Genomic DNA, 22,443 nt, shown 5'->3' with positions numbered 1-22,443 from the left:
CCAGCTGGGGTGAGTGGGAGATGCTGGGAGGCTGTGTGCTAGGGACCACAGGTCTAAACCCCTGGACTCCCTCGGTCCCACAAATCTAGGTCCAGGCACAGGGGATTTAGACAGTAGGACCAGCTCTTGCCCTGCTCAGTTAGGGTGTGTTCCCATTGCATTGGTGCAGCTGGTGAGGGCTCTGAACTGACTCATGAACTTCACAGCCCTGGCTTCTGCTCGGGGAACACATGCTGTCATTTTGCAGATGACACGCCCTCCCTTCAGAGTCTCCTCTTTCTCCTGCTCCTCAGTGGCCTCTCTGCTAACTCTCTCTGTACTGGGCAGGGAGGTTGTCCTTCTGCTGGTAGGGAAGCCTCAGCGATGTGGGGGGCGGGGACTCAGCTCAGGGAGAGGCACCTGGGTTTATTCTATGTGGGGGGCTAGGGGGCTGCTCCCCAGGTGCTCGCTTTTCAGAGCTCCACATCCACGTACCTTAGCCCAGGTGCATGGCATGGGCAACAGAGAGAGTTAGGCTAGAGAGGAGGTGACCCTAGGAGGAGGGACTCCTGTGCCTAATTGCCACTGCCCTGGTGTCCTGCGCCAGCTTGTGGGGTTCCAGTGGTGCTGACAGTGCTGCTTCTGTCCCAGGCCTGGCCTCCTAGCCCCACTGTGGCCACTGCAGATGGGGAAACCTGAGGAGAAGGAAATAGTTGGACAAGGCAGTAGGTGAGGGATGCCTGGTGCTGGTTGCCTGGCTGGAGCCTACCAATGCCCACCGCAAGCCTCTCGCATGTGTCCTTTCAGCAGACGACAACTGTTCCTACAACTACCACAACACCTGCCCCTACCACTACCCGGAAGCCTACCACTACCCAGCAGCCTGCCACTACCCGGAAGCCTAAAACTACCCAAAGGCGTACTACTACCCGGCAGACTACCACTACAACAACCCAGCCACCTCCCCCCACACCACCTCCACCACCACCACCTCCCCCACCACCTCCCCCACCACCTGATCCAACACCTGAGCCAACACCTGAGCCAACAACGGACATGCCACCTGACACAACGACTGCCCCACCACCCACTACACAGTTCATGCACATTGCCGACCCTCTGTACCTCCTTACACTCATCCCGGCCATGCTCATGTTCCCCTTGCTCTTCTGTTGCATCTGGCGTCTATGCTTCAAGAAGGTGAGTGACTCCTGCCCACACAGCCCTGTGACCAACCCCAGGGGAATGCCGTGCCTGCCTGATCCCACCTGTGGGAGGTTCCCATAAGCTCCATACGGCCACATGAGCAGACAAGGTGCTCTGTCCTCCTCTCCCGGAACAGCCTGGGCTTCTAAGGAGCGTCCTGCCATGTGCTTCCTTCAGGGAGCAAGCACATGTGCTGCCCTGGCCCCTGGGCAGAAGTGAACCAAGACAGCCGAGAACAGGGCTGCCTCACAGCAGCCAGGATTCGGAAGGACTCGGGGGACATAATGGAGGATGCCTGTGCTGGCGAGGAAAGAAGTGGTACCACTGGAGGCACGGGTAGCCCAAAAGGGAGAATGATGCTGGCCAGACTCACAACCCCTGGGGCAGCTGTGCCTTTGAAAACTACCTGGGTCTCTGCACATCTCCAGGGCCTCCCGGCATGCCTTCTTCAGTCATTACTAAGGGCCAGGTTGTGCTGGGTCCCTGCTGGGCACAAGGGGACACATAGGAAGGTGCCAACGTCCTTGCAGGAGCTCACAGTCTGGTATCCGGTCTGGTAATGGTACTTGGGGCATTGGGGGCAAAATGTCAGCCTCACAGTTTGTGGCAAGTGCCCTTTGTAACCAGAACAACAAAGGACAGAGTCAGCTTCAAGGAGGGATTGAGGCAGTGGCACTGGCTAGCTAGGTCTGCAAGGACACAGGCCAGAGCTTTGGATAGAGAAAGAGAACAGCAGAGGCGCGAAAGAGCAGGCAAACCAACCAGAAACAAGCAGGTCAAATCAGGTAAAGGAGAGAGGATGAGAGAGAGAGGGAGCCCTGGGTGCGGGTGACTGTCATCCCTGAGGACTGGAAAGCCAGAGCAGGCTTCGGGGGCGGGTTAGGGAGGGGTAGAAGAGGGGAGGGGGAAGGGGAGTTGGTGGAGAGAGGAAGAGTTTAGGCCATGAGCTGTCATATGATGGTGGGCAGCTGAGGAAAACTACTGTGTGGAGGCCTCTCCCAGGGACCAGGCTCCTTAGTCTGGCTGTCTCCCTGTCAAACCCACAGGGAGCTTTTAATTCCCTTTGCTACCTGAGCAGCCTGAGGCTCAGAGAGGAGGCTCAGGGAGGAATGCGCACCCAGATTGGCACCCCAAACCCCATGTTCTGTCCTGCTGCTGCAGAGCAGGGCCCCCGTCAGCATGGCCATCAGCACCCTCCGTGCCCCTCCCAGCTGTGCTTATGTCTCTTTAACCTTCTAGACCATCAAGGAGCCACCCCCAGTGCAGAAACCAGAAAAGGTAAGTCCTGGTTTGGTCCTGATGTTGTCATCAGGCCTGGTGGGCACAGTGACCTTGACAGAGGCCTCCTGCAGCCTAGGGGCTACTTCCACTCCCCCACCCACCAGCTCCACCCACTTGAGCAGAGAGCCAGGAGGAACAAGAGGGTGTCAGAAGCCCAAGGAGGACATGGAACTCACAGAATGTCACCCAGACATCCTTGCCCTGCGCCCAACACGGCCTGATCTAGGGCACTGTCACTGCAGTGGTAGCCTAGGGGAGCCTGTTGCTGCCACTGCTAGGATCACAGTAACATAAAAGGGACTTTTCTTGTCAATTCCCAAAGGACTGCTTGCAGGGGTCCTTCCTCAGGACCAGGTGAGCTTTTCGAAAAGGAGCCTCAGGAAACCTGGACACCCCTGCAGGTTCTGGTGTACCCAGGGCTCCATTTCCTTGTCCCCCTCCCTGTGTCCTCCCAGGGCAGGGGCGTGGCTGGCGGTGGCCTGTAAGGACTGCAGGGCTGAGGAGGGTGCAGGGAGTCTGACCTGGCATTGAGCTGTGAGGGAGGCCAGGCCCAGGGGAGCACAGGGACCTCGGGGCAGGTGAGCAGGTTGAGGCGGCTCAAACCAGTGCCCATATAGAGTGGTGGACCTGGGCATGGTGTCCTTGAAACGCGGGGCCTGGCATCAGGGTGGGGGAGGCGAGAGGTGGGGGCAGGCGGGGGAGACAGGCTTCACAGCACTGGGAGGCCCCTGAGCTGGCTGCAGTGTGACATGGGAGGCTGGATCTGCCAGAGTCAGGTAATGCAGCCCCGTCACTGGCTAGTGCTCTCACCCTGACAGCCCTCCAGCACAGCACACAGCCCAGGACCGGGCTTCCGAAGGGCAGTTTGAGGGAAACCAAGGGAACTGGAAAGTACCCCCTGTTGTTTCTGGAAAGAGCCATGTGTGCAAACCCACAGGACTTTGTGTGTGTTTTCCCTGGAAGGCACTCTGTGATGGGGCAGGTGCTACTCATTGGTGGTGGACTTCTCCCACAAACGTTTGCTGAGTGTCTGAAAGCTGACAGGTGCAGGGCAACAGGAGGCCTGTGTCTGCACCCAGGAGCTGCCAGACCAGGAAGCAGACAGTGTTTTCTCTTTCTAGGAGTCAGAGACACGTCCCATACAGACATGTCCCACAGTGATTGTCCCTTGTTGTGGGTGCCAAGTACGCCAGATGAGAAGGATAGAGGTGAGAGGGCTCCTTAGGGAACTGTACCCTAGGGAGGCAGTGTGCATGCTTACAGCTTCCTCAGAACCACGTCTGCTTTTCAGGGCAAACTGGACACCTTGTGTGACTTTGTTCAAAACTGCAGCCCAGTGCCATTGATGTATTGTCAGCCCTTGGACAAGGTAAATAGAGGAATAGGGATGCTCCCTGTGGGTGGAAATCTTGTTTTTGCCCCTGACAGTAGCCCAATAGGACTGTAAGTTACAGAGCCTTGTCTGGGCATCTGCCAAAGGAAGATGCTCCACACATGAAGAAATGGCAGCGAGGAGCCTTCCATGCTGATGATTCTGGGCATGGCACCATGCATTTCCCTCGCATTGTGGTCTCAAGAGTGACAGGAAACTCGAGCATTACTTCGCACGTGCCAACTTAAATGAAGGAAGGCAAACAGCAATTTCTATTGGCCTCCCAGCCCATAGACCCTCCCCTCTGACCACTGACCCTCTGGGTCCACTGGCTCCACCCCATTCACCAAGTGTCTCCTAGGCCGGTCACTCAGGACCATGCGTGGTGGCAGGCATGATGACAACACTCCCAAATTTTTGTTGAATCTTTCACATGGGACACCTGGGAGCCTAAGAGCTTTACATGTTTTTCTACATTACTTTTGCCAGCAAAAGTAGGTATTAATATTTTTGTTCAGTTTACCAAGGGGACTGATGTGCAGAGAGGCTGAGTGACTTGTCCCAGCTCACAAAGGCCAGGAGTGGCAGAGCTGGACTCAAACCCGAGGCCTGGCCCCACCCTTCTCCCTGCTCTGCCCCCTTTTGAGTCAGCACTTCTGATCTCAGGAGATTACCCCCAAACCACCAGAAGGCTCCCCTACTCAGACCCAGGCCCAAGGAGCGTGGTGCTCCTGCCTCACCAGGCAATCACCTCCCTGGGCTTTGTGGTGCTCAGACTCTTTGCTCAGATGGTCCAGGGAGCCTGGAGTGTGCTCTTGTCCCCAGGGTCTGCAGTGAGGGCTTCATGGCCACATCCAGTGAACCCTGACTCTCAGTGGACAGGTAGGTGGGCATTTGGAAGTTCTGGGCTGTATCATTCTTATCCCTTTCTACGAGGCCTTGGGTGCTGCAGCCTCCACAGCCTGTCACCCATCAGATGATGTCCCTACTGCCATTGTCCTATGGGCCTGTGTCCAATCTAAGGACCTTGGAGAGGGCTCATCCCTTCAGGTCACACTCATTTAGAGAGAATAGCAATGCTGTGGTGGTTGGGGCTGTAGGGCCTCCCTCATCCTTGTTTCTCAGGCTCCCAGTTCAGGGCCAGCAGACAAGTCCCACATCACAACAATCAATAGGAGTCCAGAGTCAGGACATAGAAATTGGGGGATACCTGGAGAAGTCAAGACAGAGGTCCAACACCTGAACCAAGTCTCCTAGGAAGAACCTACGCTGGAGTCCAGCATCTAGGGAGAAGGGCATAACAAAGACCCAGTCTTCAGTCCCGATGAGTACTGACTCTGACCTCCTTTAGTCAAGGAAACTACAGCCCTCTGTTCTGATTTTTATACATTCTAGGGGCCCAGTGCACAAGTTTTTGCACCTTGAAAGGAACTGTGGGCCGTAAGGCTGCCATGGGCACAGGGCCAGGTCTCGGTCCATCCTCTGTGCCCCTGGTCCCTTTTCTGCTGGCAGCCCCCCTTCCACAGCCGATGCTCCCACCCACTGATGGTGCCAGCCCCACTCACACCTGCTGATATCGTGGAGTGATTGAGGCAGGGGCCAGCAGTGGATGCGAGCGGGGCCAGCAGCAGGTGCGAGCACCAGGCAGGACTGCAGTACATGGGAGCAAAGAGTTTTCAATAACCACCAGAGGCTCACCCCAGTGACAGCAACCAGTGCCCCACCTTGGTGTGGTGCCCCCACTCACCTACTCCACCATCCTGCCACAGCCGACACCCACCATGTTCTTTGCTCTGCCACCTGCTGCCAATGCCTGCTATGTTCCACAAGCGCCCCCTGGTGGTCAGTGCACATCATAGCAATTGGTTATTCAGTTGTTTGGTTGTTCCTGTTGTTCCGCCGTTCAGTCTATTTCCACATTAGCCTTTTATTATATAGGATACTAGAGGCCTAGTGCATGAATGCGTGCACCAGTGGGGTCCCTCGGCCTGGCCTGTGGGATCAGGTCGAAACCGGCTCTCCAACATCCCCCGAAGGGTCCCAGATTGTGAGATGGTGCAGGCCAGGCCAAGGGACCCCACTGGTTCACAATTGGGGCCAGGGAGGGACATGGGAGGTTGGCCAGCCGGGAAGAGACCATGGGAGGGCTCCAGGTCATGTCCGGCCCATCTCACTCAGTTCTGATCCGCCAGACCCCAGCAGCAAGCTAACCTACCAGTCAGAGCATCTGCTCCCTGGTGGTCAGTGCATGTCATAACGAGCCGTTGAGCGGCCTTAGCATATTATGCTTTGGTTGGTTGAACAGCCAACTGGTAGACCGAACATTTGCATATTAGGCTTTTATTATATAGGACATATATATTTGTATATACATTTGATTGATTTCAGAGAGGAAGAGAGAGGGAGAGAGAGAAACATCAATGATGAGACAGAACCATTGATCACCTGTGTCCTGCACACCCCCTACTGGGGATTGAGCTAACAACCCAGGCATGTGCCCTAACTAGGAATTGAACCATGATCTCCTGGTTTATAGTTCTATGCTCAACCACTGAGCCACACATGCTGAGGCTTCTTGTCTCAGTTTTAATGGCATCCAAGTGACCTTCTCACTCTTCTTTTCCTTGCAGGGGAGATGTGTCAACTTCACACTAATGAAGCCCTACCTTAGGCAGTTGCCTTGCAGCCCAAAGATGTACCTTGGGCCAAGCCAGGGGTGCATCCCTCTCAACAACAGCTGCTCATGGGGCCGACATCCCCCACCTACATGCCCACAGCTTACTTCCAGGATGCTACCACTGATTGCTCCCCCTGCCCAGGCACTCTGCAGAACTACCTTGTCACTCCCACACCCATAGCCAATCTCCAGAGTACCAAAATCTCAAAATTAATAAGAAAACCTTGTATACGGAATTGGACATATATATTGAGTGGTTTAAAGTAAAAAAAAAAAAAAAAGAGTTGGATTTTGTTGCTGATTAGCATAAGAGGTTATTGCCTGGTGAGCATTGCTCTCCGTGTAGGGAGATTTACCTATACTGCTCTTGTAAGGACAAAACATGCTGCTGTCCTGTGAATGTAGACATGGATGATTCTCTCTCCCACAAACTGATCTTCATCTGTCACCAAGAACTGGGACACCTGTGTTTCTAGTCAAATTTTGCTCTTTGAAAAAAAATCCCAAACCATCTCTAAAATATAAATGCTATCCTGTGTCTATATTCACTGGATTTTACTAAGTCTCTTGGGAAAGTTACTCTATCTGTGCTTTATTTTCCTAATTGAAAAGATGGAGATAATGGTATCTCTTTTACAGCTGGCCATGAAGCTATAGTAAGTGCTGCAATATGCTCAGCACAGGGCCAGGCCCTTAGCAAAAACACAGGTGCCAGAAGCTAATGTCTTCCCTTCCTGCCCCAGTGGAGAAGGGAGATATGAGCTCAGAGACATCAAGAAGCATTTGGAGAGCTCAGGGATGTCAGTGTAGACCATGCCTAAGTCTTTCCACTCACAACAAAGGAAAACTAATTAGGTCCAATAACTGGCCAAAAAAAATGGATATTTATGAACTTCTGGCAAATAATTCAGAATAATCCTCCTAAAGAAGTTATAAATGTCTTCATTATAAAGAACTATGAGGGCTCTGGCCGGTTTGGCTCAGTGGATAGAGCGTCTGCCTGCAGACTCAAGGGTCCCGGGTTCGATTCCAGTTAGGGGCATGTGCCTTGCTTGCGGGCATATCCCCAGTGGGGGGTGTGCGGGGGGCAGCCGATCAATGTTTCTCTCTATCGATGTTTCTGGCTCTCTATCCCTCTCCCTTCCTCTCTGTAAAAAAAAAACATCAATAAAGTATATTTTTTTAAAAAAAGAACTATGAAGACACACACACACACACACACAAAACTAAACAAAATGAGAAAGTCTACAAAGAAATAGAAACTATCAAAAAAGAAAATATAAAACTAGACCTGAAGAATACAATGACTGTACTAAAGAACACAAGAGTGTACTGAAAAATACAATGGAGAACAGAAACAGCAAACGAGTAAATAAAAGAAAAAATCGGTGAACTAGTAGATCAGTCTTTTGAAGTTATCCAGTCAATGAAGCAAAAAATAAAAATAATAAAAGGAGTAAAATATGATTATGTATTATGGTACATAATAAACAGAAACAAATCTACAAATTATGGAAATTTCAGAATGAGAAATAAAAAAAAGGAAAGTATTTTAAACAATAAGGTTTGAAAAGTTATCAAATATGGAGAGAGAAATGGGCATCCAGATTCATGAGACCAAAGGACCTCAAACAGATTAAACCTGAAAGGGCTACAGTGAGACACATTATAAATAAATTGTCATTAGTCTACAAAAAAAGAAAATTTTGAAAGCAGCAAAAGAAAACCAAGCCATCACATACATAGAAGTCCTAAAAAAATTTAGGTTGGATTTCTCAACAAATATTTGCCAAGCCAGAAGGGAGAGAGATGAAATTTTCAGATGTGTTGAGAGAGGGAAAAAAACTGTCATTCAGGAATATTATTCCCAGCAAAGCTGTTCTTCAGAAATAAAGAAGTGATAAAAACATGCCAAATAAACAGAAGTCCAGAGATTTCATCACAGTAAACCTGCCTTACAAGAAATGCTAAAGTAGGTTCCAAAGCAAAAATAAAAGGTGTCCTTGCTGGTTTGGCTTAATGGATAGAGCAAACAAGCATGTCAAACTCACATGTGGCCCACAACGAATATTTTTGCAGCCCAGCCAATATAATGGTATATAAGAAACGTTTTAATAAAAATTTTGTAACTTAATTTTTACAATATCCTGTTATACATAATTATTAATAATGAACTACAACATTCGCTAATGACTGGTTACTATAATCATGTTGCATTCATTTCCCTTACGCACTTTACGCACAGGTGCACCAATTCTCTCCACTAATACTAGCAGCGAATATCTTAGCAGCCGATTGCAATGTCATTAGTTTTGTACTGACTTGTTTGATGTGCACAACAGGAAATACTTCATTTTTGGAGAACAAGAAAAATAGGTTCATTTGCATTATGCTTATTAATTTGTGCAGTTATTCAGTGTCTGGTAAGTTAAGGTTCAAGAAAAAAATATTAATTTTTATTAAAATGTTCTATTATTTTATGTTAACAATTACTCATTTATTTCAACCCTTTGTATTCAGCATGTCTCTATCGAAATAAACCTATGTTTCTATGAAAATTGAAGCTTTTGTTTTTTTGTGGCCCACAAAAACTTAAACCTTGTTTATTTGGCCTGTGCTAGCCTTTGAGTTTGACATGCTTGGAATAGAGCATCAGCCTGCGGACTGAATGGTTCTAGGTTCTATTCCAGTCAGGAACACATGCTTGAGTTGCGGGTTCAGTCCCCAGTGTGGAGCATGCAGGAGGCAGTCAATCAATGATTCTTTGTCATAATTGAGTTTCTATTTCTCCCTCTCCCTTCCTTTCTAAAATCAATAAAAATATATTTTTTAAAAGGTGATAATTAACATCATAAAATCATTTATGTATTTTTTAAATTCACTGATAATATACATACATTGTCAAATTCAACAATATTGCAATGATAGTACATTATTCTTGTAGAATGCTAGTTTAGGAGTTTAAAAACAATATATATATATATATATATATATATATATATATATATATATATATATTAAAAGCCATACCTATAATAATTTGTTATTAAACACACAATAAAAAAACTGCATTAAATATTGATAACCTAAAATAAAAGAGATGGAGAAATAAAAAGATAAAGTTTATATTGCTATAGATGTTAAGGTGTTATAGGCTTAAAATAGGATGTTGTAAATATAAGATATTTTATGTAATCTCATGATAACCACAAAGGAAAACCCTATAGTAGATACACAAAAGATTATGAAAAAGGAATCCAAGCATACTCCTACAAAGGGTCATCAAATGATAAAGAGCAAAATTAGAAACAAGGAACAATGAATCTACAAAACAGAAAACAATGAACAAAATGGCAATAATAGGTCCTTACCTATAAATAATTACTTTTAACATAAAAGAATTAAGTTCTTCAATCAAAAGACATACAATGGCAAAAGGGATTTAAAAATTAAGTTTCAATTATGTGCTGTCTACCACAGACTCATTTACTTTTACAGATACATATAGACCAACAGTGAAAAAACAGAGAAGATATTTCAAGCAAATGATGCCAACAACATTGGCAATATAAGACAACAGTTATAGCTATACTTAAATAAAACAAAATAGATTCCAATATAAAAATGGTCAAAACACAATGAAGTTCATTATGTAATGATAAAGAAGTCAATCCATCAAGAAGATAAAACAATTGTATATATTTATGCATTCAAATCAGCGCTCCTAAATGTATAAAGCAGTTTCAAACAGAACACAAGAAGTAAACAATACAATAATACTTGGGGACTTTAACACCCCATTCACAGCAATAGAAAAATCATCCAGACAGTGAATAGATAGCAGATTTGAACAACACTATAGGCCAAACCAGACCTACCAAACATACCCATTGTATTACATTCCATCCAAAAGCATCAGAATGCAAATGTTCTCCAAGTCCCTATGGAATAGTTTTAGGATAAATATTATGACAGACCACAAAACAAGCCTAATCAAATTCAAGAAGATTGAAATCATACCAAGCATATTTTCCAACCATAATAATATGAAACTAGAAATTAATAACATGTGGAAAGATGGAAAATACCAAATACATGAAAATGAAACAACACACTTTTGAACAACCAGTGGATCAAGAAGAAACTAAGAAAAATTTTTAAATATCATGGAAAATTAAAAGGGAAACAGCATACCAAAACATGAGGAGATGTAAAAGAAGTTTAAGAAGTAAGTTATAGCAATAAACACATCAAGAAAAAATAAATATCTCAAATAAATGAACTAAGAAAAAAACTAAGCACAAAGTTGGCAGACGGAAGAAAATAAGTTTGGAGCAGAAATTAATGAACTAAAAACTAAAAAGATAGAAAATACAAAGAAAAGGAAACAAAATTATTGGCAAACCTTTATTTAGACCTTCCAAAAAAAGATGGCCCAAATCAATAAAACTATAACTGAAATGGAAGACATTACACCTGATACCACACAAATACAAAGATTCTTAAAAGTTTACTATGAACAACTACAAAATAACGAATTGGACAACTTGGAAGAAATGGAAAAATTCTAGAAAACACAACATACCCATACTTAATCATGAATAGAAAATATGAACAGATCAATAATAAGTAAAGAGATTTAAAAGTCATCAAAAACCTCCCAAAAAAGAAAAGCACAGAACCAGATGGTTTCACTGGTGAATATTATCAAATGTTTAAAGAAGCATTAATACCAATTCTTCTCACACTTTTCCAAATAATTGCAGAGGAGGGAATACTCCCAAACTCTTTTTACAAGCCCAGCATTACCCTCATATCAAAGTCAATTAAGGGTACTACAAGAAAGAAATATACAGACCAATATCCCTGGTGAATGTAATGCAAAAATTCCCTACAAACTGCTACCAAGCCATTCAGCAGCACATAAAAAGATCTTACAACTGATCAAGTGGGATTCTCCCTGGAATGCACAGAAATCAATACATCTTCCCTAGCAGGTTTGGCTCAGTGGATAGAGTGTCAGCCTGTAGGCTGAAGGGTCCCAGGTTCGATTCCAGTCAAGGGCACATGCCCAGGTTATGGTTTTGGTCTCCAGTAGGGGTGGGCAGGAAGCAGCTGACCAATGATTCTCTATCATCATGGATTTTCTATCTCTTTCTCCCTCTCTCTTCCTCTTTAAAATCAATAAAAATATTTTTTAAAAATAAATCAAGGAAAACTACAGGACACTGAAAAAAGAGATAGAGGAAGACATAAACAGATGGGAAAACATACCATGTTCATGGATTGGTAAAATCAACATCATTAAAATGTCCATACTACGCAAAGCAATCTATAGATTCAATTGCACTCCCCATTGATATACCAAAGGCATATTTCACAAGACATAGAATGAACTCTCCAAAAATACATCTGGAATAAAAAAAGACCCCGAATAGTTGCAGCAATCCTGAGAAAGAATAACAAAGTAGGTGGGATCTCAATACCAGATATCAAGATGTATTACAAAGCCACTGTTCTCAAAACTGCCTGGTACTGGCACAAGAACAGACATATAGATCAATGGAACAGAACAGAGAACCCAGAAATCGACCCAAGCCATTATGCTCAAATAATATTTGACAAAGGAGGCAAGAGCATACAATGGAGTCAAGACAGTCTCTTCAATAAATGGTTTTGGGAAAATTGGACAGATATAAGCCAAAAAAATGAAACTAGACCACCAACTTACACCATACACAAAAATAAACTCAAAATGGATAAAGGACTTAAACATAAGATGGGAAACCATAAAAATATTAAAAGAATCCACATGCAGCAAAATCTCAGAGATATGCCAGAGCAATATCTTCACAGATACAGCTCCTAGGGCAATTGAAACTAAAGAGAAAATAAACAAATGGGACTACATCAAAATAAAAAGCTTCTGCACAGCAAAAGAAACAATCAACAAAACAACAAGAGAGGCCACTGCATGGGAGAACATATTTGCCAATGTTATATCTGACAAGGGTTTAATCTCCAACATTTATAGGGGAGTCATACAGCTTAACAAAAGGAAGATAAATAATCCAATCAAAAAATGGGCAAAGGAACAAATGCTTACAGGAGAAAACCAAGATGGCGGCATACTTAAACACTGGAAATTGGTGCCTCGCACAACCACTTCAAAAACACAACCAAAAGACAAAACGGACATCATCCAGAACCACAGGAAGGCTGGCTCAGTGGAAATTCTACAACTAGAAGGAAAGAGAAAAGCACAATGAGACTCAGAGGAGGAGTGGAAGTAAAGTGCAGAGGTACCAAGGTGCATGCTGAAAGGGCTGGCAGCTGAAGACACTGTTGTCTTTTTCAATCAGGAGAAAGTCTCAAGCTCCCAACTGCTCTGAACTCCAGTTCCGGGTGAGTCCCTGGGGATCCAGACTCATACAAGGAGAAACTGGACTGTCTGGCACTTGGGCAGAACTGGAGGGCGGCTTTCTCTCAGAGGTGCTTGCAGCGATTACCCAGACACTGAGACGCCGGGCCTCTTAGGGTAGGACTGGGAAGCAGCCATAGCTGCTTGCTCCACCCTGTTGATCCCCTGAGACCCCGCCCCACCCAAGCTGTGCACAGAGGCTTTTGCATATGAAAGGCCTGGCCCTTTGCAATCTGAAAATTACCTAACAAATTGCAGCTGGGTCAGAGAGACCCAGAACTTCCAAAAGAGGGTCCAAGGCCCCACAGCAGCTTGCATTGCTTCACAGCTGGGCCTCATCTGGGCACTTCCAAACCCCAAACAAAGAAGAGGAATCTCTCCATAGTTCCTGTGGGGTAGCCTCAGGCAGAGGCTAAATTAGCACCTCCTTAAAGATCCAAAAGCCAGTGTACCCAGTGTTCAGAATGGGAACATCCAGATTACAACTCCTAAGATCCATAAGGGACACACTCAGGGGGCAGACTCAGTGAGCACCAAAGCTCTACTGAAGCTAGTCTTGCCCCATAAGGGTGTCTCCAGCTCAGAAGTTCTCCCAATGCAGACACAGCTGATTCCAATTTGCCTGGAGGTCAATTCCTCCCAGTGATACCTACAACAATCAAGGCTTAACTACAACAAGACTGTGCACAAAGCCCACAAAGGGGTGCACCAAGAGTGTCCACCTAAGGTAACTGGGGATGCTGAGCCACCGGGCCCTATAGGACACTTAGCACAGAAAACCACTTTACCAACACAGGGAAGCAGCCAAAATGTGGAGACAAAGAAACAGGTCACAAATGACAGAAATGGAGGAAAGCAAACTACTGGATATAGAGTTCAAAACCACACTTTTAAGGTTTTTCAAGAATTTCCTAGAAACCGCCGATAAATTTAGTAAAACCCTCAATAAGTCTAGTGAGACCTCCGATAAATTTAGTGAGACCCTCAAGGTTATGAACAAGGACCAACTAGAAATTAAGCATACACAGACTGAAATAAAGAATAATATACAGAGATCCAAAAGCAGACTAGAGGATCGCAAGAATCAAGTCAAAGATTTGAAATACGAAGAAGCAAAAAACACCCAACTGTAAAAGCAAAATGGAAAAAGAATCCAAAAATATGAACATAGCGTAAGGAACCTCTGGGACAACTTCAAGCATACCAACATCCGAATTATGGGGGTGCCAGAAAAAGAGAGAGAGCAAGATATTTAAAACCTATTTGAAGAAATAATGACAGAAAACTTCCCCTACCTGGTGAAAGAAATAGACTTACAAGTCCATGAAGCACAGAGAACCCCAAACAAAAGGAATCCAAAGAGGACCACACCAAGACACATCATAATTAAAATGCCAAGAGCAAAAGACAAAGAGAATCTTAAAAGCAGCAAGAGAAAGACAGTCAGTTGCCTACAAGGGTGTACCCGTAGGACTGTCACCTGATTTCACAACAGAAACTATGCAGGCCAGAAGGGAGTGGCAAGAAATATTCAAAGAGATGAATAGCAAGAACCTACAACCTAGATTACTCTACCCAGCAAAGCTATCATTCAGACTTGAAGGTCAGATAAAGAGCTTCACAGATAAGAAAAAGCTAAAGGAATTCATCACCACCAAACCAGTATTATATGAAATGCTGAAAGGTATCCTTTAAGAAGAGGAAGAAGAAGAAAAAGGTAAAGATAAAATTATGAACAACAAATACACATCTATCAACAAGTGAATCTAAAAATCAAGTGAATAAATAATCTGATGAACAGAATAAACTGGTAAATATAATAGAATCATGGCATAAAGGGAGTGGACTGACTATTCTCGGAGGGGGGAAAGGGGTGTGTGAAGAGACTGGACAGCCCTGACTGGTTTGGCTCAGTGGATAGAGCGTCAGCCTGCGGACTGAAGGGTCCCAGGTTTGATTCCAGTCAAGGGCATGTATCTTGGTTGCGGGCACATCCCCAGTAGGAGGTGTGCAGGAGGCAGCTGATCGATGTTTCTCTCTCATCGATATTTCTGACTATCCCTCTCCCTTCCTCTCTGTAAAACATCAATAAAATATATTTTTTTAAAAGAGAGAGACTGGGCAAAAATTGTGCATCTTATGGATGAGAACAGTGGGTGGCGGGAGTAAGGGCAGAGGGTGGAGTGGGAACTGGGTGGAGGGGAGCTATGGGGGGGGAAAAGAGGAGCAACTGTAATAATCTGAACAATAAAGATTTAATTTTAAAAAGATGGGCAAAAGACCTAAATAGATACTTTTTGAAAGTGGACATACAGAAGACCAAGAGACATATGAAAATATGCTCAAAGTCACTAATCATCCAAGAGATGCAAATCAAAACAACAATGCAGTATCATCTCACACCTGTCAGAATGGCTATCATCATCAACAAATGACAAGAGCTGTCGAGGATGTCGAGAAAACGGAACCCTCATGCACTGCTGGTGGGAATGCAGACTGGTGCAGCCACTGGTGGAGAACAGTATGGAGTTTCCTCAAAAGACGAAAAACTCCCATTTTACCCAGTTATCCCACTTCTAGGAATATATCCCAAGAAAATAGAAGCACCAATCAGAAAGAACATATGCACCCCTATGTTCATAGCAGCACAATTAGCCATAGCTAAGATTTGGAAACAGCCTAAGTGCCCATCAGCAGATGAGTAGATTAAAAAACTGTGGTACATCTACACAATGGAATACTATGCTGCTGTAAAAAAGAAGGAATTCTTACCATTTGCAACAGCATGCATGGAACAGGAGAGCTCTAAGCGAAATAAGCCACTCGGAAAAAGATAAACATCACATGATCTCATTCATCCAGTGGGGCATATGGGCAATGGCCAGTACCAGGCGTATGCCCAGTGTTGATTTCATGCTGCCAGGGGGACTGGGTTAGTGTGTTGGTTGTGACCTCTTTAACGTTTATTCTTGAGCAAGGGAAGGGTCACCTCGCTGAGGGTTGAATATTTAGACAAAATCAGGATTATCTTGGCAAGGAGTAAAAGGGGGGATATATTTGTGGTTAACACTTTACATGGTCTATTACCACGACCAAGCATTCTACCTGCAACCAGGTTGGAACTAGTCAGGTAAGTCTTCATAAGGAAAGCGATGCTTGAGCAGTCCCGAAGGATGACTCAGTGCTCATCAAGTAGACATTTGGCCTTGACTACACATATTCACTTCATTCTCTCTGAGCCACTCAGCCTCTTCCCAGGGCCACAGCTTTGCAGCCAGGTCTTCTCCAGAGCTTAGTATTTCTCCTGCCCTCAGAATGATCAAGTTAGCCATGGGTAAACCATGACCTTCCCATTACTCCTGTGTCAGTTGTCTGTAGGCCCTCAAAGGTAAGTTCCCTATCTGCTACATCCATTCCATCTTGTCATAAATTGATCCTGCCCAGTCGATTTGGCTCAGTGGTCGAGCATTGACCTATGAACCAGAAGGTCATGGTTTGATTCCTATTCAGGGCACATGCCTGCGCTGTGGGCTCAATCCCCTGTGCAGGAGGCAGCTGATCTATGATTCTATCTCATCATTGATGTTTCTATCTTTCTCACCCTCTTCCTTCCTCTTTGAAATCAATAAAAATATATCTTTAAAAAATGATCCTAATTGAAACAGGAATCATTCATCTAAACTCTGCCCCTGGCCTAGTAGGACATGGGACATCCTCCTCCTACCCTAGGGTGGGCTGACCCACCAAAGACACCAGATCTGTCATGTTCCCCACATCTCTGCATGCCGAGCTTTCTAAAAGCTATTGCCCAAGATCCTTCATTTCAGGTTTTCCTTTCTCTCCTGTCTTTGTTCCCCTGGCAGCCCCATTCCCAGGTCTGTGCTCTGAGGGAACAAACCTTTCCACATCTTGGGTGAACTCACTGTTCTCTTCCTCGCCTCCCAAGTGACCACACATGACTTATTAAACTTCCTGGGTCCTCTGAGAGCCAAGCCACCCTCTCACAGGCAGTCAGGGTCCAATACCGCCCTCTGACTGCAGACAGTGCCAACAGGCCCAGAAACCTGCTCTCACAGTGCCCTCTGCTGGCCATTCCTGATCAACAGAAAGGCAAAATGTCAACTCAGGGACTTACACCCACTGCATCCAAACGGCAGAAACAAATTCATATCCAAACATCTAGCTGGAAAGAAGTTTGGGCAATTTCAGACTTTCGTCTAGGAGTGAGATCTTGCCAATGTACCTCATGTGCCTGGTATTAATGAAAATGGGGCCTGGCTGGTGGGGCTCAGTGGTTGAGCATCGATCTATGAACCAGGAGGTCATGATATGATTCCTGGTCAAATTTCAGGCTTGATCCTTAATAGGGGTGTGCAGGAGGCAGCTGATCAATGATTCTCATCATTTATGTTTCTATCTCTCCTTCTTCCTTCCTCTGAAATCAATATTTAAAAAAAAATGGGGTCATGCTGTATATATGTGTTATAACAAGTTTTTCACTTCATAGATCACTAATGTCTTTCTTGTTAAAGCCATATTTAGAGAACATTATTATTTATCATTCATTTTAATTGATCTCAGAGAGAAGAAGGGAGAGAAAGAGAAACATTGTTCCATTGTTTCCTGCACTCACTGGACTGGGTATTGAATCTGCAACCTGGGCATGTGCCCTGACTAGCAATCAATCCACCACTTTCTGGTGTATGGGACGATGCTATGCTGGTACCCTGACCCCACATTCCAGCCTCCAGAACTGAGAAAAATACATTTCTGTTGTTTAAGCCACACAAATTTATGATATTTTGTTATGGCTGTCTGAGCTGACTAAACTATACTAATAAAAGGGGAATATGCTAATTAGACTGGGTCAACCAGACATCTTCTAGTCATTCTTTCGGACAAAGCCACAGTGGAAGGGGCTGAGGCAGAGGTGGTTAGGGGCAATCAGGCAGGCAGGCAGGCAGGTGAGCAGTTAGGGGCCAGTGGTCCCAGATTGCAAGAGGGATGTCCCGGATTGGAGAGGGTGCAGGCCGGGCTGAGGGACCCCCGTGCATGAATTTCATGCACTGGGCCTCCAGTTAATCTATGACAGAGGAGGCAAGAATATACAATGAAGAAACTACAGTCTCTTCAACAAATGGTGCTGGGAAAACTGGAAAGATACATGCGAAAGATGAAACTGGACCACTCGTTTACACATATACCTCAATTTAAAACTTAAATATGAGACCTGGACCCATAAGGCTCCTAAAAGAAAACATAGGAAGTAAACTATCTGATTTCAGTTGTTGTAGTATCTTTTCAGATATTTCTCCACCCACCCCACCCCCGAGGCATGAGGTAAAAGGCAAAAATAAAAAAATAGAACTTCATCAAATCAAAAAGCTCTGCACAATGAAGAAAACCATCAACAAAACAAAAAGACAATCAACTGGGTGAGAGAATATATTCGCAAGTGATATAGCCGATAAAGGGTTAATATCCTAAATATTTAAAAACTCATACAACTCAATACAAAAATAATAAACAGATAAAAATGGGCAGAGTTTATAAAGAGACATTTCTCCAAAGAAAACATACAGATGCCAACAGACATATGAGAAGATGTTCAAGATCACTAATCATCAGGGAAATGCAAATCAAAACCACAATGAGAATACCACCTCACACCAGTCAGAATGGCAACAAATAACATATGCTAGCAAAGATGTAAAGTAAAGGTAACCCTTGTGCACTGTTGGTGGGACTGAAATTGGTGCAGCCACTGTGGAAAACTTGGAGAATCATCAAAAAACTAAAAATAGATCTAAAATATGAACCAGCAATTCCACTTCTGGGTATTGATCAATGGAAATAAAAACACTAATTTGAAAAGATATATATGCACCCCTATGTTCATTGCAGCATTATTTATAATAGCCAAGATATGGAAGTAACCTAGATATTCATTGATAGAAGGATGGATAAAGTGCTATACATACATATATATATACAAGGGAATATCACACAGCAATAAAAAGAATGAAATCATTTGCAACAATATGGAAGGACCTAGAGCAGTGATGGCGAACCTATGACACGCGTGTCAGAGGTGACACGCAAACTCATTTTTTTGGTTGATTTTTCTTTGTTAAATGGCATTTAAATATATAAAATAAATGTCAAAAATATAAGTCTTTGTTTTACTATGGTTGCAAATATCAAAAAATTTCTATATGTGACACGGCACCAGAGTTAAGTTAGGGTTTTTCAAAATGCTGACACTCCGAGCTCAAAAGGTTCGCCATCACTGACCTAGAGAGTATTATGCTAATGAAATTTCAGACAGAGAAAGACAAACAACATGTGGTTTCATTTTTATGTGGAATCTAAAAAAACAAAACAGACGTATAGAAGCAGAGGCCAAAGGGATGGTTGCCAAGCGGGAGGGGGTTAGGGGATGAGTAGAAAAGATGAAGATAAATATAGTCAATAATATTGTGATAAGTTTGCACCATAACAAATGATTACTAGAATTAGTGGGGTGATCACATTGTAAGATATAAAAATGTTGAATCACTGTGTGGTGTACGTGAAACTAATATAACCAATATAATATTGCGTACTAACTATACTTAAGTCAAAACTAAACAAATTTTTTAATTTGTTAAAATAAAGCAGCTCTTGGAGTGGGAATCACTAAACCTGGTAGGCCGAAGGGGAGGCTCTGGGCTCCACTCTGCCCCTGCAAGGGTTTGGGTGTTGGGTGGAATATGTGCCCTTGGGTAGCCTGGCCATAGCCCCGCCATGAGCCCTGAGGGACCCAGTCATCCTCCACGCCCTCTCCAACACCCCTGCCCCCTGCCCGCTCTGTGCAGTTCTTTTTCTGGACTGGACTGCATTTCAGAGAGATGAGTAGGCAGCTGATGGCAAAACCCAGGCCCAAAGCGTCATACCTCCTGGGAAGAAATCCCTGGAGCAGAGGTCAAAGGCACTTGGACTCTCCCAGGTTTGCTCAGGACCCTGGAGAGCGCCTGCTACACAGTAGCTGGTAGAATTGGGGGCACAGGAAGGAAGCCCCCACTCAATCCCCAGCATCCCCAGGGAGCTTCTGTCACCCGCCACGCTCTCTGGGCTGAGCATTCACCCAGGAAGATCCCCTCTAGAGCTCGCAAAGCCCTCTGCCTGGACACCTGGGCCACACCACCGGGCCTCTCACCGGTGGGCTTCTCTGGCTCACTTTTCTCTGGACGAGCAAATGCGCCATCAAACACCACCTTAAAAAATAATGAACCATTTAGGGTGGAAATAAATAAAATAAATCCGTGTATTCAAATTGAAAAAAAAAAGTTAAATAAAGTTTTAAGCCCAATGTCTGAGTTTCCTCGGTGACAGTTGTTACGGACTGCATTTCTCCTGTTTCGTTTGTTGTGTAGATGCCATCTGTAAGTGAAGCCAAGCCGTAGTTGTCTTTCTCTGCCTTATTCCACTCAGCACTGCCACAGTCTTTTCTGGGAACTGGACATTTTAAATGATGCGATGTGGAACCTGGAGACTGTCGGCTCCGCACAGCAAACCTCTTTCGGGCTGTTCCTGCCTTGCCGGTGCTTTTCCTGTTGCCGCGTTGCTGCTGCTGCTGCTGCCCTGCTCTGCTTGCTCAAGGCTCTGCTAGACGCCAGGGCTCAGAATATTTCTAGACCCAGTGTTTAGAGCAGCCGCCATCAATCCATTGACACTGACATGCAAGTTGAAAGACATGTGCTGTCCCTTATCTAAATAGTTCATAAAATGAGGAGGCTGAACTGAGGGGAAAATGCAGTGAGTGCATAGAGGCCTCCCAGAATGAGGGGTCTGAATCCAGGGAACAGATGTGCCCATCAGGACTTCCAGGAAAAGCCTCAACAGTCCTAGAGTTTGGGAAGTGAGCATGAATCTCAGAAAAATCCAGAAACTTCTGGTCTTATGGTCTGATGCCAAACCATCTAATAGCCCATTTGCATTTTTGCATAAATGAAGATGACTTTGGGGTCCGCTCTCTGCACTGTTAAATCCTCACCGCTGCTTTCCGGCATCTCTGCTTCAGCCTGCGTTGCCAGGAAGCACGCCACGCAGCCTCACGCTGATGGCTCTGTCTGGGTGGCTTCGAAAACAGCCAGGACGTGCAAGGCGAGGCCGCAGTGAGGCTGTGAGAGCCTGGCGTTGGCCTGAGTGCCGAGGTCACAGGGACCAAGAAGAGCCTGTGCCCTCAAGCTCTGATTCCAGTACCCATGGCTGCTGTGAAGAGCAGGAGGGCAGCCAGCCGCCAGCGGGAGGGTCAGAAGTTTGCCTGCAACAGATGTATGGGTCATGATTTTTTATCCATTCAGCCACTCGATGTCTTTTGGTTGGAGCATTTAGTCCGTTTACATTTAAAGTTATTATTGAAAGGTACTTGTTTGTAGCCATTTCTTTTTTTGTGTGGCTGTTTTCTTTCTGAGCATGGATGGAACTGGAGAGCATTATGCTAAGTGAAATAAGCCAGTCAATGAAGGAAAAATACCACGTGATCTCACTCATTCATGGATAATAGAGACCATTATAAACTTTTGAACAATAATAGATACAGAGGCAGAGCTGCCTCAAACAGATTGTCAAACTGCAGCGGGAAGGCCGGGGAGGGTTGGGGGGCAGGAAGGAGGAGGGTAAGAGATCAACCGAAGGACTTGTATGCATGCATATAAGCATAACCAATGGACATAAGACACTGGGGGGTAGGGGAGGCCAGGGGATTGTCAAGGGCGGGGGGAAAAAAAAGGACACATATGTAATACCCTTTGTAATACTTTAAGCAATAGAAAAAAAATAATAATAAAAAAGAAGTTTGCCTGCAGACTTCAAGGAGCCTTCAGCCAAATAAGATGGATGGCCAGGGCTGTAGACGGCAGAGTGAGGGATGAGGGATGATGCAGCCCCGGCCCTAATCGGATTCTGGGTTTCCATGGGGTGTGCTAGCACTGCTTACAAATGTGGCCCAGCTGTAGAATTGAGTTATCAATTAAGCAGATTCCTGAGTCAGGAGCGGCCTGTCCTCCACAATGGGGCGAGGGCTGCCGGCTGCCTGGGAGGCCCTCTGCCACCCTGGCTGGGAGGAATGCGTCTCTTGCTAAAGCACAAGAACAACGAAGCTGGTGCCTATTGTCTCAGGCCTGGCTACGCTCTTCCCTGACTCCCAAACTTTGAGAAGTCAGGCGTGTGTATGTGCATGTGTGTGCATGTGTGTGTGTATGTACATGTACAAGTGCATGCAGGATCATATCAGAATGGGTAGATGAAATCAAGCTCCTCTATACTGGCCCCCAACCAGGTATAGAACGAGTGCTCTCTGAGGATGAGCCAGTAGGAAAGAGCACACCTCATCATTCGTGTAGTCCCATCAGCAAATTTCAGTAGAGCGCCCACAACGGGCAAGGCCCTGAACTCAGACATCATGTCCCAAATCGGGTGACAGAAGGGGAAGGGAAGGAGCACTCACAGAGGGCTCGCCATGTG

General features: G+C 45.2%; 1 protein-coding gene across 1 annotated transcript; it reads left to right on the top strand.

Annotated features, from left to right (window-relative positions):
- Positions 1 to 750: 750 nt before the first annotated feature.
- ANTXRL (ANTXR like) lies at positions 751 to 6,696 on the top strand. Its single transcript, XM_036355901.1, has 5 exons — positions 751 to 1,179; positions 2,425 to 2,463; positions 3,588 to 3,674; positions 3,758 to 3,835; positions 6,469 to 6,696. The coding sequence occupies exons 1-5, from the start codon at positions 751 to 753 to the stop codon at positions 6,694 to 6,696; spliced, it is 861 nt and encodes a 286-aa protein (XP_036211794.1).
- The last annotated feature ends 15,747 nt before the right edge of the window (positions 6,697 to 22,443 follow it).

The sequence above is a fragment of the Myotis myotis genome, unplaced genomic scaffold (genome assembly GCF_014108235.1).
Source record: "Myotis myotis isolate mMyoMyo1 unplaced genomic scaffold, mMyoMyo1.p scaffold_m19_p_24, whole genome shotgun sequence".
Classification (NCBI taxonomy): Eukaryota; Metazoa; Chordata; class Mammalia; order Chiroptera; family Vespertilionidae; genus Myotis; species Myotis myotis.
The sequence above is the reverse complement of the archived record's forward strand: the minus strand, read 5'-3'. Positions and strand labels throughout refer to the sequence as shown.

Excerpts from the sequence above, each read along its gene's own strand:
- ANTXRL (XM_036355901.1), top strand. The coding sequence starts at position 751 with ATGCCCACCGCAAGCCTCTCGCATGTGTCCTTTCAGCAGACGACAACT. Across the intron at positions 1,180-2,424 it reads GGCGTCTATGCTTCAAGAAG|ACCATCAAGGAGCCACCCCC; the intron begins GTGAGTGACTCC and ends TTAACCTTCTAG. Across the intron at positions 3,675-3,757 it reads GCCAGATGAGAAGGATAGAG|GGCAAACTGGACACCTTGTG; the intron begins GTGAGAGGGCTC and ends TCTGCTTTTCAG.